General features: G+C 32.5%; 1 protein-coding gene across 2 annotated transcripts; it reads left to right on the forward strand.

Annotated features, from left to right (window-relative positions):
• Positions 1-5,982: 5,982 nt before the first annotated feature.
• LOC142237812 (uncharacterized) lies at positions 5,983-12,686 on the forward strand. 2 transcript variants are annotated; one of them, XM_075309242.1, is made up of 3 exons: positions 5,983-6,110; positions 10,901-11,061; positions 11,117-12,686. In XM_075309242.1, exons 2-3 carry the CDS (start codon positions 10,924-10,926, stop codon positions 12,389-12,391), a joined length of 1,413 nt encoding a protein of 470 aa, XP_075165357.1. In that variant the 5' UTR covers positions 5,983-6,110; positions 10,901-10,923; the 3' UTR covers positions 12,392-12,686. The 2 variants fall into 2 exon arrangements, with proteins under 2 accessions (XP_075165357.1, XP_075165364.1); XM_075309249.1 differs by having other exon boundaries at positions 5,985-6,110; positions 10,919-11,061.
• Positions 12,687-15,160: the final 2,474 nt, after the last annotated feature.

A 15,160-nucleotide genomic window follows, 5' to 3' on the forward strand; every position in this document is an offset into this window, starting at 1 on the left:
AAACATATCGGTCAATCCATTGTTAACTGTCACAAACAAAGAATTCTAATTGGGATTTCAAGCGGGCAAGTAAATAATAAGAATATTATTGGTATTTTTCTTTTCTAATCAAAAGATCGTTGTAGTATAAATGGACCAGCAAAAGCAATGCAACTGGCTGAAAATAACTGTAACAACATGCAAGTAAGTTGCGACAATAAGTAGAAATGTTCGTGGTATGGTATGTAGCGCTAGTAAAAGGATTGTTGTTGTTCAAATGGTGACTACCATTGGAGGCTGCCTTCATTCGCTGTCGATTGGTTTATTAGGGTGACCCGAACAATGGCAGCGTGCATTTTATACACTTGGCTTCTATTTGGATATTGGCTATAAAAAATTGTGCAATAATATAAAAAGTCAAAGGTATGTTCGCCAGATTTTAAATAGGCAAAATCAGAACATTTAAAAAGGAAACAAAAATTTAAGAACATTTTTATTTTAGCAAGAACATAAATTAATATTAAGCAATTAATTAAATTAATATTAAACAAGTAAGGAAAGTCTAAAGTCGGGCGAGGCCGACTATATTATACCCTGCACCACTTTGTAGATCCACATTTTCGATACCATATCAAATCCATCAAATGTGTTCTACAATATTTATAGACTTTAAATTTAAGTCGGCTAATGCCCTGGGGTGGAACAAAATGTTAGTAAAAAACAAGTAAGGAAAGTCTAAAGTCGGGCGGTGCCGACTATATTATACCCTGCACCTCTTTGTAGATCTATATTTTCGATACCATATCACATCCGTCAAATGTGTTGGGGGCTATATATAAAGGTATGTCCCAAATACATACATATAAATATCGCTCGATCTGGATAGAATTTGATAGACTTCTACAAAATCTATAGACTCAAAATTTAAGTCCACTAATGCACTAGGGTGGAACACAATGTTAGTAAAAAAATATGGGAAACATCTTCGCAAAAGTTTATTTATGATTTATCGCTCGATATATATGTATTAGAAGTTAAGGAAAATTAGAGTAATTTTTACAACTTTTCGACTAAGCAGTGGCGATTTTATAAGTAAAATGTTGGTATTTTGACAATTTTTGTCGAAATCAGAAAAACATATATATGGGAGCTATATCTAAATCTGAACCGATTTCAACCAAATTTGGCACGCATATTTACAATACTAATTCTACTCTCTGTGCAAAATTTCAATTAAATCGGAGTAAAAGATTGGCCACTGTGGTCATATGAGTGTAAATCGGGCGAAAGCTATATATGGGAGATATATCTAAATCTGAACCGATGTGCCAAATTTGAAGTCGATTGGACTAAAACTGCAACCTAGACATTGGTTACAAAAATTTGTTCACGGACAGACGGACATGGCTATATCGACTCAGGAGCCCACCCTGAACATTTTTGCCAAAGACACCATGTGTCTATCTCGTCTCCTTCTGGGTGTTGCAAACATATGCACTAACTTATAATATCCTGTTCCACAGTGTGGCGCAGGGTATAAAAATATGGGAAACATTTAAATCTGAACCCATTTTGGGGCAACTTCGCAAAAGTGTATTTATGATTTATCGGTCGATAGATATGTATTAGAAATAAAGGAAGATTTGACGGCTAAGCCGATATAAAATTGTATATTCAGCGGCGGACATTTATCCATTATAAAATCAAATTGACATTATTTAAAGCTTTATCAGATTAGTTGTACAACCAATCTTAAAATCAAAGTTACATATCATTAATATATTTTGAGCAAGATTTTTGCGAAATTATTATAAAAAGTTGATATTGAATCATTGTGGATCGAAAATTTAAAATTTTGACAAAAATACAACAATTATAAATCAATTTTTCTGCTTTGAATAAATATTTTTGATTAATTGGCGGCTTAATTTGAGTCGAGGTGAGTTGACATAAAATCAGCGCCGCTATTCGGCGGCTTAATTCTCTGCATACGCCTCAAAAAGTAAATTAAAAGTTCGATAAATATATTTTTTCAATATATTTTTATTTATTTTGTAAGTACACAAAACCATAATTGCAAAGCTTACTAATGATTAAAATTGATTTCGCCCCTAAATAATCGAACTAACCTAATTCCTTTATTCATTTATTTATTCAAAAAAACTGTTACTTGCAAAGATTGTCCAACAGGGATGGAAAATGCAGTACTATAATACTTTTTTCAATACTTTTTTGTGCAGACATTTTTGAGCCGATATCAGATATATGGTACATTAGTTATGACAAAATATTTTAATATTTTAAGAAAGTTTTTAAACAACTCAGACACCATTCAGAAAGCTTTGTCAAAATTTTATTTCCACAGAAAATTTTGTCAACATTTTATTTCTATAGAAAATTTCGTCAAAATTTTATGTCTATAGAAAATTTTGTCAAAATTTTATGTCTATAGAAAATTTTGTCAAAATTTTATGTCTATAGAAAATTTTGTCAAAATTTTATTTCTTTAGAAAATTGTGTTAAAATGTTATTTCCTTAGAAAATTTTGTATAAATGTTATTTCTATAGAAAATTTTATCAAAATTGTATTTCTATAGAAAATTTTGTCAAAATTTTATTTCTATAGAAAATGTTATAAAATGTTATTTCTATAGAAAATTTGATTTCTTTGTCAAAATTTTGTTTCTTTAGAAAGTCTTGTTAAAATTTTATTTTCATAGAATATTGTGTTAAGATGTTATTTCTTTAGAAAATTTTGTTAAATTTTATTTCTATAGAAAATTTTATCAAAATTGTATTTCTATAGAAAATTTTGTCAAAATTTTATTTCTTTAGAAAATGTTATTAAAATGTTATTTCTATAGAAAATTTTATCAAAATTGTATTTCTATAGAAAATTTTGTCAAAATTTTATTTCTTTAGAAAATGTTATTTCTATAGAAAATTTTATTTCTTTAGAAAAAATTTATTTCTTTTGTCAAAATTTTATTTCTTTAGAAAATGTTATTTCTATAGAAAATTTTATTTCTTTAGAAAAAATTTATTTCTTTTGTCAAAATTTTATTTCTTTAGACAATTTTGTTAAATTTTTTTTTTTTTCATAGAAAATTTTATTTTTTATTTATTTTGGTAAAATTTTATTTCTATAGAGAATTTTGTGAAAATTTTATTTCTATAGAAAATTTTGTCAAAATTTATTTTTATTTATCTACAGAAAATTTATGAACAGAGAATGAAGTCGCCGAGTCGTGCGGCCGATTTTAGCCACCGTCGACCAGTTTTTGCCAATCAGAGCCACCGCTGAATATATCGACTCAAATCGACTCAAACTAAGCCGCCAATTAATCAAAAATATTGATTTAAATCAATATTTTTGCTTCAAAATAGGCCTCAGTTTCGGCGATCACCTCTTCATTGCAGCCAATTTTTTTTCCTGCGAGCATCCTTTTGAGGTCTGAGAACAAGAAAAAGTCGCTGGGGCCAGATCTGGGAAATACGGTGGGTGGGGAAGCAATTCGAAGCCCAATTTATGAATTTTTGTCATCGTTCTAAATGACTTGTGGGCCGGTGCGTTGTCTTGGTGGAATAACACTTTTTTCTTCTTCGTATGGGGTCGTTTTGCCGCGATTTTGACCTTCAAACGCTCCAATAACGCCATATAATAGTCACTGTTGATGGTTTTTCCCTTCTCAAGATAATCGATAAAAATTATTCCATGCGCATCCCAAAAAACAGAGGCCATTACTTTGCCAGCGGACTTTTGAGTCTTTCCACGCTTCGGAGACGGTTCACCGGTCGCTGCCCACTCAGCCGACTGTCGATTGGACTCAGGAGTGTAGTGATGCAGCAATGTTTCATCCATTGTCACATATCGACGGAAAAACTCGGGTGTATTACGAGTTAACAGCTGCAAACACCGCTCAGAATCATCAACACGTTGTTGTTTTTGGTCAAATGTGAGCTAGCGCGGCACCCATTTTGCACAGAGCTTCCGCATATCCAAATATTGATGAATGATATGACCAACACGTTCCTTTGATATCTTTAAGGCCTCTGCTATCTCGATCAACTTCATTTTACGGTCATTCAAAATCATTTTGTGGATTTTTTTGATGTTTTCGTCGGTAACCACCTCTTTCGGGCATCCACTGCGTTCACCGTTCTCCGTGCTCATTTCACCACACTTGAATTTTGCATACCAATCAATTATTGTTGATTTCCCTGGGGCAGAGTCCGGAAACTCATTATCAAGCCAAGTTTTTGCTTCCACCGTAGGTTTTTCCTTCAGAAAACAGGATTTTATCAAAACACGAAATTCCTTTTTTTTAATTTTTTTCACAATAACTAAAATTTGCTTCACAAAAGACGCTCTATCCCGCAAATTAATTGACTTGCAGACGTCCAATTTTGACACGAATCATTTGAAGGTTGGTACTATATAAAAATAATATGCATTTAATACTAGCGACTAGCGATCTAGGTGTCAGACCGGGGACTTATCAGCCAACCTGTTAAGTTTGATTGTACAATTAATATCATTAACATCTGGATGACATCAAATTGGTTTTATAATGGATAATTGTACGCTGCTGAATAGACAAATTTATATCAGTTTAGCCGTCAAGCCGCCGTCGCCGGAGGCAAAAATGTAGTGTCAGCCGCCGCCGACAAAAATGGGTCGGCTTCGTTCTCTGTTTATGAAGTACCATGAAGTACAACTGCGGCAACCCTGATTACAGTACTACGGTCGTCTTTAAGCGGTTATAAAACTAAAAAAAGCGGATATAAAACTAAAAAAAATATTTAAAATGAAGGAGTTGACAAACAAAATTTTATTTTCTTTAAAATTCAGTCGAAAGGATCTCTTGACAATAAACTTCCAATGGAATTTTTGTTAAAATTTAGTGAAAAGTACTTTTTCGCTCAAAAATATTCCTCTTTTGTACTTTCTTAAAAATTGTATTTTCCATCCCTGGTGTCCAAACATCCAAAATACCGTTAGAGAGAATCGATATTTTAAGCAGTGTTGCCAACTATTATGGAACAAAACTAGCCACATCAAACAAAATTTATAGCAGAAAATAATTAAATTTTCGACAAACTAGCCAGAAAACATTTTTTTTTTTTTCAAAAACAAAAAAATATATATATTTATTGGCGTTATTTTAAAATTCATTAATGTACACTTGCCATCCCTTGGGAGGTCATATCTATGAAAACAAGATAAATTGAAATATATATTGCTATCAATAATGCACTATGTAGTAGACGGATATGGATCAATATGGACGAATTTCTGCATGGTAGCTAGGTCACGAATTCTGACATCACATGTTGAATCTTAATCATATCGGATAAAAAGCAAGGTGTCATGAAGCTCGAGAAGTCTAATCTGGGCATCGGTTTATATGTAAATGTAGTCCGAAATGTTCAGTAATCGATATTTTAAATGTTGAAAAAATAGCAGAATTGGCATCACTGATTTTCAAAATATTGTCTCAAATACCGCTCAGATTTATCAGTGTTACTTTTACAATAATAATTTTAAAATTAAATTGATGTTAACATTTCAGTACAGTTGTCATATGCAGTATATGTACAGCCAAATTTTTTCATATTTGGATGTATCACCAAATACAAGATTTGTTTTTAACGAGTTTTCTGACATAAGCAAATTATCAGGCACAGTGCTTAAAATTTTGATGTAACTCTCCAATACATATACGTATTATTCGGGATACTAACATCGTCATGTACATCAATTGTACTATTACCGTATATTCAGAAAGTTTTTTCCCGCTTTAACTCTTACATCCTTAGCATTATTTCTAAGAGAGTTATGGCAACACTGACCCACTAGCTTAACATTACAGCATTTCATAGATCATCCAATTTGGAGTGCTTTGTTGTGAAGCAAGCGAGAAAAACACTCAAACATTTGAGTGGGAAAGTATTCAGAGAAGTAACGGTTCATTTTAAAAGCATTAGTAGGATATTTTGCTGGCTTTTTTTTTATTGTCATGTAAAACAGATCAGTTGTGCACATTAATCCACCAACTGCATATACTTCTGGTGTGAGGTAAATTTAATTAAAATAGTTTTAAGCGTGTGGTGTGTTTCATATCAAAGTGGTAAGATATAAATGCATATTTATTTATATTATTTTTTATATATTTATATTATTTTATTAAAGATTATGTAGAGGTAAGATATTTATAAGATCAAATATGTTTGTTTGGGACATTTGGACAATTTATGGAACAATAATTGTTGTTGTAACTGCAGTGTTATTTAGTATATGACGGTGAACATAAGGGTAGTCGTGGACTTTTATGATTTCAAAATATTTTTCTTTACTACATTATATTTGTGTTATAATATGTGAGTGTGAAATCCTTAGCCATTTTACAAAAGCGATTACAAAAAGCACTCAAAAAGTGATTACAAAAGTGAAGAAGTGATTGGAAAGCAAATTCTGCGTGATTTTAGCTGGACTTTTTTTTTGTTTTATTTCTCAATAGGGATGTCATTTGCCATATAATTTTTTCTCAGGATTCGAAAAATCTCCAATCTAGGGATTTTATATTTTTAGTGTCTCGAAAAGTAAAACTCGCAACATAATGATTAGATTTATTTTGCTTTGTGTGGAAAACTATATTGAATTGCTCTTCTGTGTTTATAACCCGTTGGTGATATTAGCTGGACTTTTTTGTTACTCAATAGGGATGTCATTTGCCATATAATTTGTTCCCAGAATTCGAAAAATCTCCAATCTGGGGATTTTAAAATTTTAGTGTCTCGAAAAGTAAGATTTTCAACATAATGATTAGATTTATTTTGCTTTGAGTGAAAAACGATATTGAATAGCTCTTCTGTGTTTATAACCCGTTCGTGATATTAGCTGGACTTTTTTGTTACTCAATAGGGATGCCATTTGCCATATATTTTTTTCCCAGGATTCGAAAAATCCCCAATCTAGGGATTTTATAGTTTTAGTGTCTCGAAAAGTAAAATTCACAACATAATGATTAGATTTATTTTGCTTTGTGTGGAAAACGATATTGAATAGCTCTTCTATGTTTATAACCCGTTGGTGATATTAGCTGGACTGATTAGATTTATTTTGATTTGAGTGAAAAGCGATATTGAATAGCTCTGCTGTATTTATAACCCGTTGACCCGTTCGTGATATTAGCTGAACTTTTTTGTTACTCAATAGGGATGCCATTTGCCATATAATTTTTTCCCAGGATTCGAAAAATCACCAATCTAGGCATTTTATATTTTTAGTGTCTCTAAAAGTAAGATTTTCAACGTAATGATTAGATTTATTTTGTTTTGTGTGGAAAACTATATTGAATTGCTCTTCTGTTTTTATAACCCGTTGGTGATATTAGCTGGACTTTTTTTGTTACTCAATAGGGATGCCATTTGCCATATAATTTTTTCTCAGGATGCGAAAAATCTCCAATCTAGGGATTTTATATTTTTAGTGTCTCGAAAAGTAAAACTCGCAACATAATGATTAGATTTATTTTGCTTTGTGTGGAAAACTATATTGAATTGCTCTTCTGTGTTTATAACCCGTTGGTGATATTAGCTGAACTTTTTTGTTACTCAATAGGGATGCCATTTGCCATATAATTTTTTCCCAGGATTCGAAAAATCACCAATCTAGGCATTTTATATTTTTAGTGTCTCTAAAAGTAAGATTTTCAACATAATGATTAGATTTATTTTGCTTTGTGTGGAAAACGATATTGAATTGCTCCTCTGTGTTTAGAAAACGTTTACTTTCACAAATTTTAAGTTGCTTCTGTAAAATTTCTTGTGTCGTTAGTATCTACGAATATATGAATAATTCTCTGCAAATGCCAGTATCGTTTAGCTGACAGCGTTATAGTGCTTATCATTGTTTTATGATATTATTAATGAATTTGTGAGCATTGAATTTTTTAAATTTTTTTTTCAAGTTTTTAAACAATTCAAGGTTGTCTTCTGACTTCAGTCGTATGTTTCTCTCTCGATTCAAATGATACTGAATGGTAATAACGCATTCTGTAAACGATTATTTATATAATATAAATTATATAAATAATCGGCCAGGCCGAATCTTATGTACCCTCCACCATGGATTGCGTAGAAACTTCTACGAAATACTCTCATCCACAATCGAATTACTTGGGTTGTGGTATCTTAAAACTTCTTAACATCGTTTTCTAAATTGTGAGTTAGTCCATACGTGATAGAGAGGCAGAATTGAAATATGGGGGTCGCTTATATGGAACTATATACAATTATGAACTTGATGTAGACCAATTTTTGTGATTGGGGATCGATTTATCTGAGGAATGGTTGTTAACGGCCATATACTAGCACAATGTACCAAATTTCAACTGACTCGGATGAAATTTGCTCCTCCAAGAGGCTCCAAAACCAAATCTCGGGATCGGTTTATATGGGGGCTATATATGATTATGGACTGATATGGACCACTTTTGGCATGGCTGTTAAATATCATATACTACCACCACGTACCAAATTTCAACCAGATCGGATGAATTTTGCTTCTCCAAAAGGCACCGGAGGTAAAATCTGGAGATCGGTTTATATGAGGGCTATATATATATATATATATATATATATATATATATATATATATATATATATATATATATATATATATATATATATATATATATATATATATATATATATATATATATATATATATATATATATATATATATATATATATATATATATATATATATATATATATAATTATGGACTGATATGAACCAATTCCTGCATGGTTGTTGGATAACATATACTAACATCACGTACCAAATTTCAACCGAATCGGATGAATTTTGCTCTTCCAAGGAGATCCGGAGGTCAAATCTGGGGATCGGTTTATATGGGGGCTATATAATTATATATGGCCTATATTAAAACCACGTACCAAATTTCAACTGAATCAGATGAATTTTGGTCTTCCATGAGGGTCCGGAGATCAAATCTGGTAATCGGTTTATATGGGGGCTATATAATTATGGACCGCTACATACCATTTTTTGCATGGTCATTAGATACCATATACTAACACTATGTACCAAATTTCAGACGGATCGGATGAAATTTACTTATCTTAGAGGCTCTGCAAGCCAAATCGGGGGATCGGTTTATATGGGGGCTATATATAATTATTAACCGATGTGGAGCAATTTTTGCATAGTTGTTAGAGACCATATACTTACACCGTGCACCAAATTTCAGCCGGATCGGATGAAATTTGCTTCTCTTAGAGGGTCCGCAAGCCAAATCGGGGGATCGGTTTATATGGGGGCTATATATAATTATTAACCGATGTGGACCAATTTTTGCATAGTTGTTAGAGACCATATACTTACACCGTGTACCAAATTTCAGCCGGATCGGATGAAATGTGCTTCTCTTAGAGGGTCCGCAAGCCAAATCGGGGGGCTATATATAATTATTAACCGATGTGGACCAATTTTTGCATAGTTGTTAGAGACCATATACTTACACCGTGTACCAAATTTCAGCCGGATCGGATGAAATTTGCTTCTCTTAGAGGGTCCGCAAGCCAAATCGGGGGTCGGTTTATATGGGGGCTATATATACTTATGGACCGATGTGTACCAATTTTGGCATTGTTGTTAGAGATCATATGCTGACACCATGTACCAAATTTCAGCCAGATCGGATGAAATTTGCTTCTCTTAGAGTCCCCGCAAGCCAAATTTGGGGGTCCGTTTATATGGGGGCGATACGTAAAAGTCGACCGATATGGCCCATTTGCAATACCATCCGACCTACATCAATAGCAACTACTAGTGCCAAGTTTCAAGCTTGTTTCGTTCGGAAGTTAGCGTGATTTCAACAGACGGAGGGACGGACGGATGGACAGACAGATCGACTCAGAATTTCACCACGACCCAGAATATATATACTTTATGGGGTCTTAGAGCAATATTTCAATGTGTTACAAACGGAATGACAAAGTTAATATACCCCCATCTTATGGTGGAGGGTATAAAAATAGGTATACCCCTTACAGTCCGATCTCCTGATTTGACTTCTTGAGCTTCTAGAATCTAGAAGTATTTTGGGTCCATAAAAAGGTGTGCGGAATATAGTGTGTATCGGTCCAAGGTTTAGTTTAGCCTCCATATATGCCTTTCTCTCGATTTGTATAAAAATAGGTATGCCCCCTCACAGCCCTATCTCCTGATTTGACTTCTTGAGCTTCTAGAATCTAGAAGTATTTTGGGTCCGTAAAAAGGTGTGCGGAATATAGTGTGTATCGGTCCAAGGTTTAGTTTAGCCTCCATATAGGCCTTTCTCCCGATTTGACTTCTTGAGCGTCTAGACATCCGATTTGCCTGAAATTCAAAGGTATCTTGGGTTCACAAATACGTGTGCCGAATATGGCATGTATCGGTTCACGCTTTGGTATATCCCCTTACAGCACCTGATTTGACTTCTTGGGCTTCAAGACACTGCAATTTGTATCCGATTTACCTGAAATTCAAAATATGGAGATATTTCCACACATAAGTAAGCCGAATATGGGGCGTATCGATTGATTTTGGTATTCCCCACATATAGATGTCAATCTCTAGATTTGACTTCGAGACACCGCAATTTTTATCCGATTTGACGGAAATTCAAAATTTAGAGGTATTTAGGAACACTTTCATTGTATTAAAGAAAGAATTTCATTATATAAATGAAGAACATTGTTTTTTGCTAATTTTTTTTTATTGAATTTTCTTTATGGGTAGAGTGTATTATCAAGTCCCTATAACCGAATAAAGCCTTGTTTTAAAAAGTCTCCTGTTTTTAATATCCTCCTATCTTCCTTATTTATTATCCCGTATTTTTTATTTATTAGACCCTTTTTTATATATAGCCGAGATGACTTCGTTATATAATCCAGCTATACTTTGCCGATTGTGCCTTACCCCGAGTAATGGCTATAAACAAGTTTACGATGAAAATGGGAACTGCAATATGGAAATTTCTTATATCGTTGAGAAATATTTTTCCTCCAAGGTAAGGCTACTTCTTAGTTGTCCATTCGATGCTAATGATAGACTTTAATTTTTAGATTTTGGAACCCACTCAAGTGATATCGTTTGTGGCTATATGCTTTAATTGTTGGAATCATATATCCGATTTCTATAGCTATCAGAATGCTGTTCTCTGTGCCCAGGAAAATTTTCAAAAAAGCATAGCTACAGAACGATTTTGTAAGAACTCTATGGAGCCCCAAGCTCCAAGTTTGTATTCCGATGGTGTATGTAAGGGAATGCTATTAAATGATGATAATGCTATGACCAATTGGGCACTTGATAGTTCCTATGTTGACCATAACTCGGGCGATATTTCTCAAATGGAAAATGTGGATAATTTTCCCACAGATTATGGAGTTGATACTGGTGTTTTCATTACTCCAAATTCTTTACAATGTAGCAGAGATGATGATGAGGATGATGATGACGATGATTCCTTGCCTCTTCAGCAATTGAAAATGAAACTTTTAAATTCGGATACAACAGATATGAGTGCTGATGAATATGATGATCCTGTGGGTATTTTTACAGGTGGAGAATTTAGTGAGAACGATAACCCAAAGGAAATAGCAACAATGAACCCTACCACAACTTGTGATATTGGGAATATTTCTTCACATGGAGAAGAGGATAAAGGAAATACTTGTTACGATATTACTGTGGATATTCCTACTGCCTATGGCTCGGAGGATACTTTCAATGATGGGCAGCAGGAAAAAACTAATAATCAAAATATTGCTCCTCCTGCTCAAAACGATCCCATTGATTTCCCTTTTAATGATCATCTCATGCCTTCAAATATTTCCATGGGAAATTCCAATAATCCCATAGCTTGCCCTGACTCCAATTCAAACATCAATGAATCATCCAATAGAACAATATCGCCTTTGGCAAAAAATCGCCGATCACCTAGGCAGCTTGATGAGGAAATATCAAAATTTCAGCCATATCTGGAATGTGTCATTTGTTGCCGACAATTTGCAAGTTTCACTCTTCTCCGCAAACATTTTTCTTCACAACATCGAAATCTGCCATTTTTCGTTTATTGCTGTGGCCGTAGACACGATACCCGATCTAAATTTCATACGCATTTAATGCGTGTTCACCGTACCAAGAAACAAACGGAAAGCTCTCATGAGTGGGACACATTTCTCAGTGAATTGCATGAAACCATCGAAACGAAAAATTCAACCGAACGAATAGGCATTAACAAATGTCCTTATTGTCCAGAGACTTTTGTACATTATTCCCTCCTGAATAGGCATTTAACTACGGCACATGGGTTACAGGGTTTGAAAAGTATTATGTGAATTGATAACAGCCTCAACATATGTGCCCTAAATTTAAGCGTAAGATAGTGGTGACTATGTAGATGGTGTGGTGTTATGGTTCGAATATATTCACCATAGATCTTCGCATGTATACGCTTCTATTTAGTTTGATAATCATAACTCTGTTTTTTATAATTAGTAACCGTAGATCGGTTAATGAATTTGATTTATTTTAATTAATTAAATTAATATTTAATTAATTAATTTACAGAATCATCAAAAAATGTAAATTTTTTTACCGTAAATACACTGTCGATTTTAATTTAAATTTAAATTTTTATTGTGTTTTGTTTTTTTTTTTTTTAACTCGAAAGATTGGATGATCATAATAGAGATTTTTTATCCTGATTGGTTTCGAAGTGTTCATAATCATTTTTAAATGGTTGTTACGATTTTTGTCAAATTACTCTACAAGTATCCGTTGCAATTTGCGAAATATACTAAGCAAATAAGTGACTCATTGAAGTGATTTTTTAAGAAACCTACACTCAAAAAGGTGAATCTGCCAGGAAAGAAAATGTAGGATTTTTAAAGAAATTTTTAGCTAACCTATATTACTATTTTTCGAGAAATTCAAAAAAATTTATTACGGTTCGGTACGGTCACACTGGGCAAATATTTGACAGAAATCGAAAGAGAATTCGTCGCCACAGTCAAACCAGCAAACGGTTTTTATCTCATATTGGATATGAGCTAAGAGTATTTTCCGATTAGAGTATTTTCCCAAAATGGTAGACAATGATATCAAAAGTGCTCCTGATAAAAAGTTTGACACTCATTTGGTAAAAATATTTGCCTAGTGTGACCATACCCTTAGGCATAATTAGTTTTTTTTTTTTGTTGTTTTTCATTTTTCAAGGAAAATATTGAAGCTCGAAATTGCAAAAGAGTCAAAATTAAAATCTACAAGCTTTAGGAAATTCTGAACTATTTTGTGGGAAATGCGAATTAAGTTAATCTTTATGCTTCATTTGTATATAGAAATTTCCCCTTTTTTAGTACATTTTTCTAACATGTACTAAAATTTATGGAAGTAACGGAAATTTTCCCATATTTGGGGAAATCGGAAATAAAAGCATAATGGACAAAAATAAAAATAAAGTCGTTTCATTGTCTCCTATTTTGTGTGTATGAAAAAGGCCCGATGGAAAATGAGAGTATTTTGGCTATATTAGCCTAATTCGGAAAAACATAAATATGGGAAATTCAATAAAATTTTACTCCTTGTGCAAAATTTCAAGCAAAATATTTCAGGTTAAAACTCTGGCTTCTGATGCCATATAAGTGCATTTCGGGCGAAAGAAAATTTTGTCAACATTTTATTTCTATAGAAAATTTTCACAAAATTTTCTTTTTATAGAAAATTTTCTCAAAATTTTATTTTTATAGAAATTTTTTTCAAAATTTTATTTCTATAGAAAATTTTGTCGACATTTTATTTGTAAAGAAAATTTTGTCAAAATTTTATTTCGATAAAAAAAAATTTGTCAAAATTTTAGAAAAAAAAATTTAGGATTTTTAAAGAAATTTTTAGCTAACCTATATTATTATTTTTCGAGAAATTCAAAAAAATTTATTACGGTTCGGTACGGTCACACTGGGCAAATATTTGACAGAAATCGAAAAAGAATTCGTCGCCAAAGCCAGACCAGCAAACGGGTTTTAGCTCATATTGGATATGAGCTAAGAGTATTTTCCCAAAATGGTAGACAATGATATCAAAAGTGCTCCTGATAAAAAGTTTGACACTCATTTGGTAAAAATATTTGCCTAGTGTGACCATACCCTTAGGCATAATTAGTTTTTTTTTTGTTTTTCATTTTTCAAGGAAAATATTGAAGCTCGAAATTGCAAAAAGAGTCAAAATTAAAATCTACAAGTTTTAGGAAATTCTGAACTGAAATATTATAAAATAAAACTCTGTCTTCTGATGCCATATAAGTGCATTTCGGGCGAAAGATATATATGGGAGATATATATAAGTCGGAAACGATCCAAATTCAATAGTGTTCTATTTTGACCCAAAACAAAAATTTTGTGCCAAATTTCAAGTCGATTGGACTAAAATTGCGATCTCGACTTTAATTACAAAAATGTGTTCACAGACAAAAGGACATGGCTATATCGGCTCTGGAACCGATCCTGAGCAATATTTTTTGAATGAAATATTTTATTATTATTTCAGCATTTGCAATATTATATCCCAGCAAAAAAAAGTCGCCAAAAAAGTAAAGAAAATGTTCTTTTTGGATCCGGAAGTGGTGCAAAATTGACGCAGAAACGATGAATTTAACATGGGCTTGTCATAGGACGGAAGTCCTCCATTTCAACAGTCGTTGCATTGAATTTACATCACTTCTTTAGGTGTGAACCGAATTCAATGTTTTGGATGAAAATTAAAAAAATATACTTTTTCAAATAAATAATTTTTAAAATTTTTAATGGATTCTAACGCTTTTCGGAAACGTTTGACCTCAAATATTTTCAAAATTTTTTTCAGATTGGATTTAGCATTTTTTTCGACAAAATTTACATGATTTTTAACATTTTATGAATTCTTACTCTGTTTTTTACCTATTGGAAAAAAAATTAAAATTAAATATTAAAAGTATGAAAAACCCAAGTTATAAAAAATTGAATTAAAAGAACTTCCTGGGTAGTTCAAATAAAGAACATCATTGGGAGTGCAACTTCTGGAAATGTTTTTAAGGTTGTACCTTTGGAAGAATTTCCAATTTTTTTTGTTGG

Source organism: Haematobia irritans, chromosome 1 (genome assembly GCF_050003625.1).
Source record: "Haematobia irritans isolate KBUSLIRL chromosome 1, ASM5000362v1, whole genome shotgun sequence".
NCBI lineage: Eukaryota > Metazoa > Arthropoda > Insecta > Diptera > Muscidae > Haematobia > Haematobia irritans.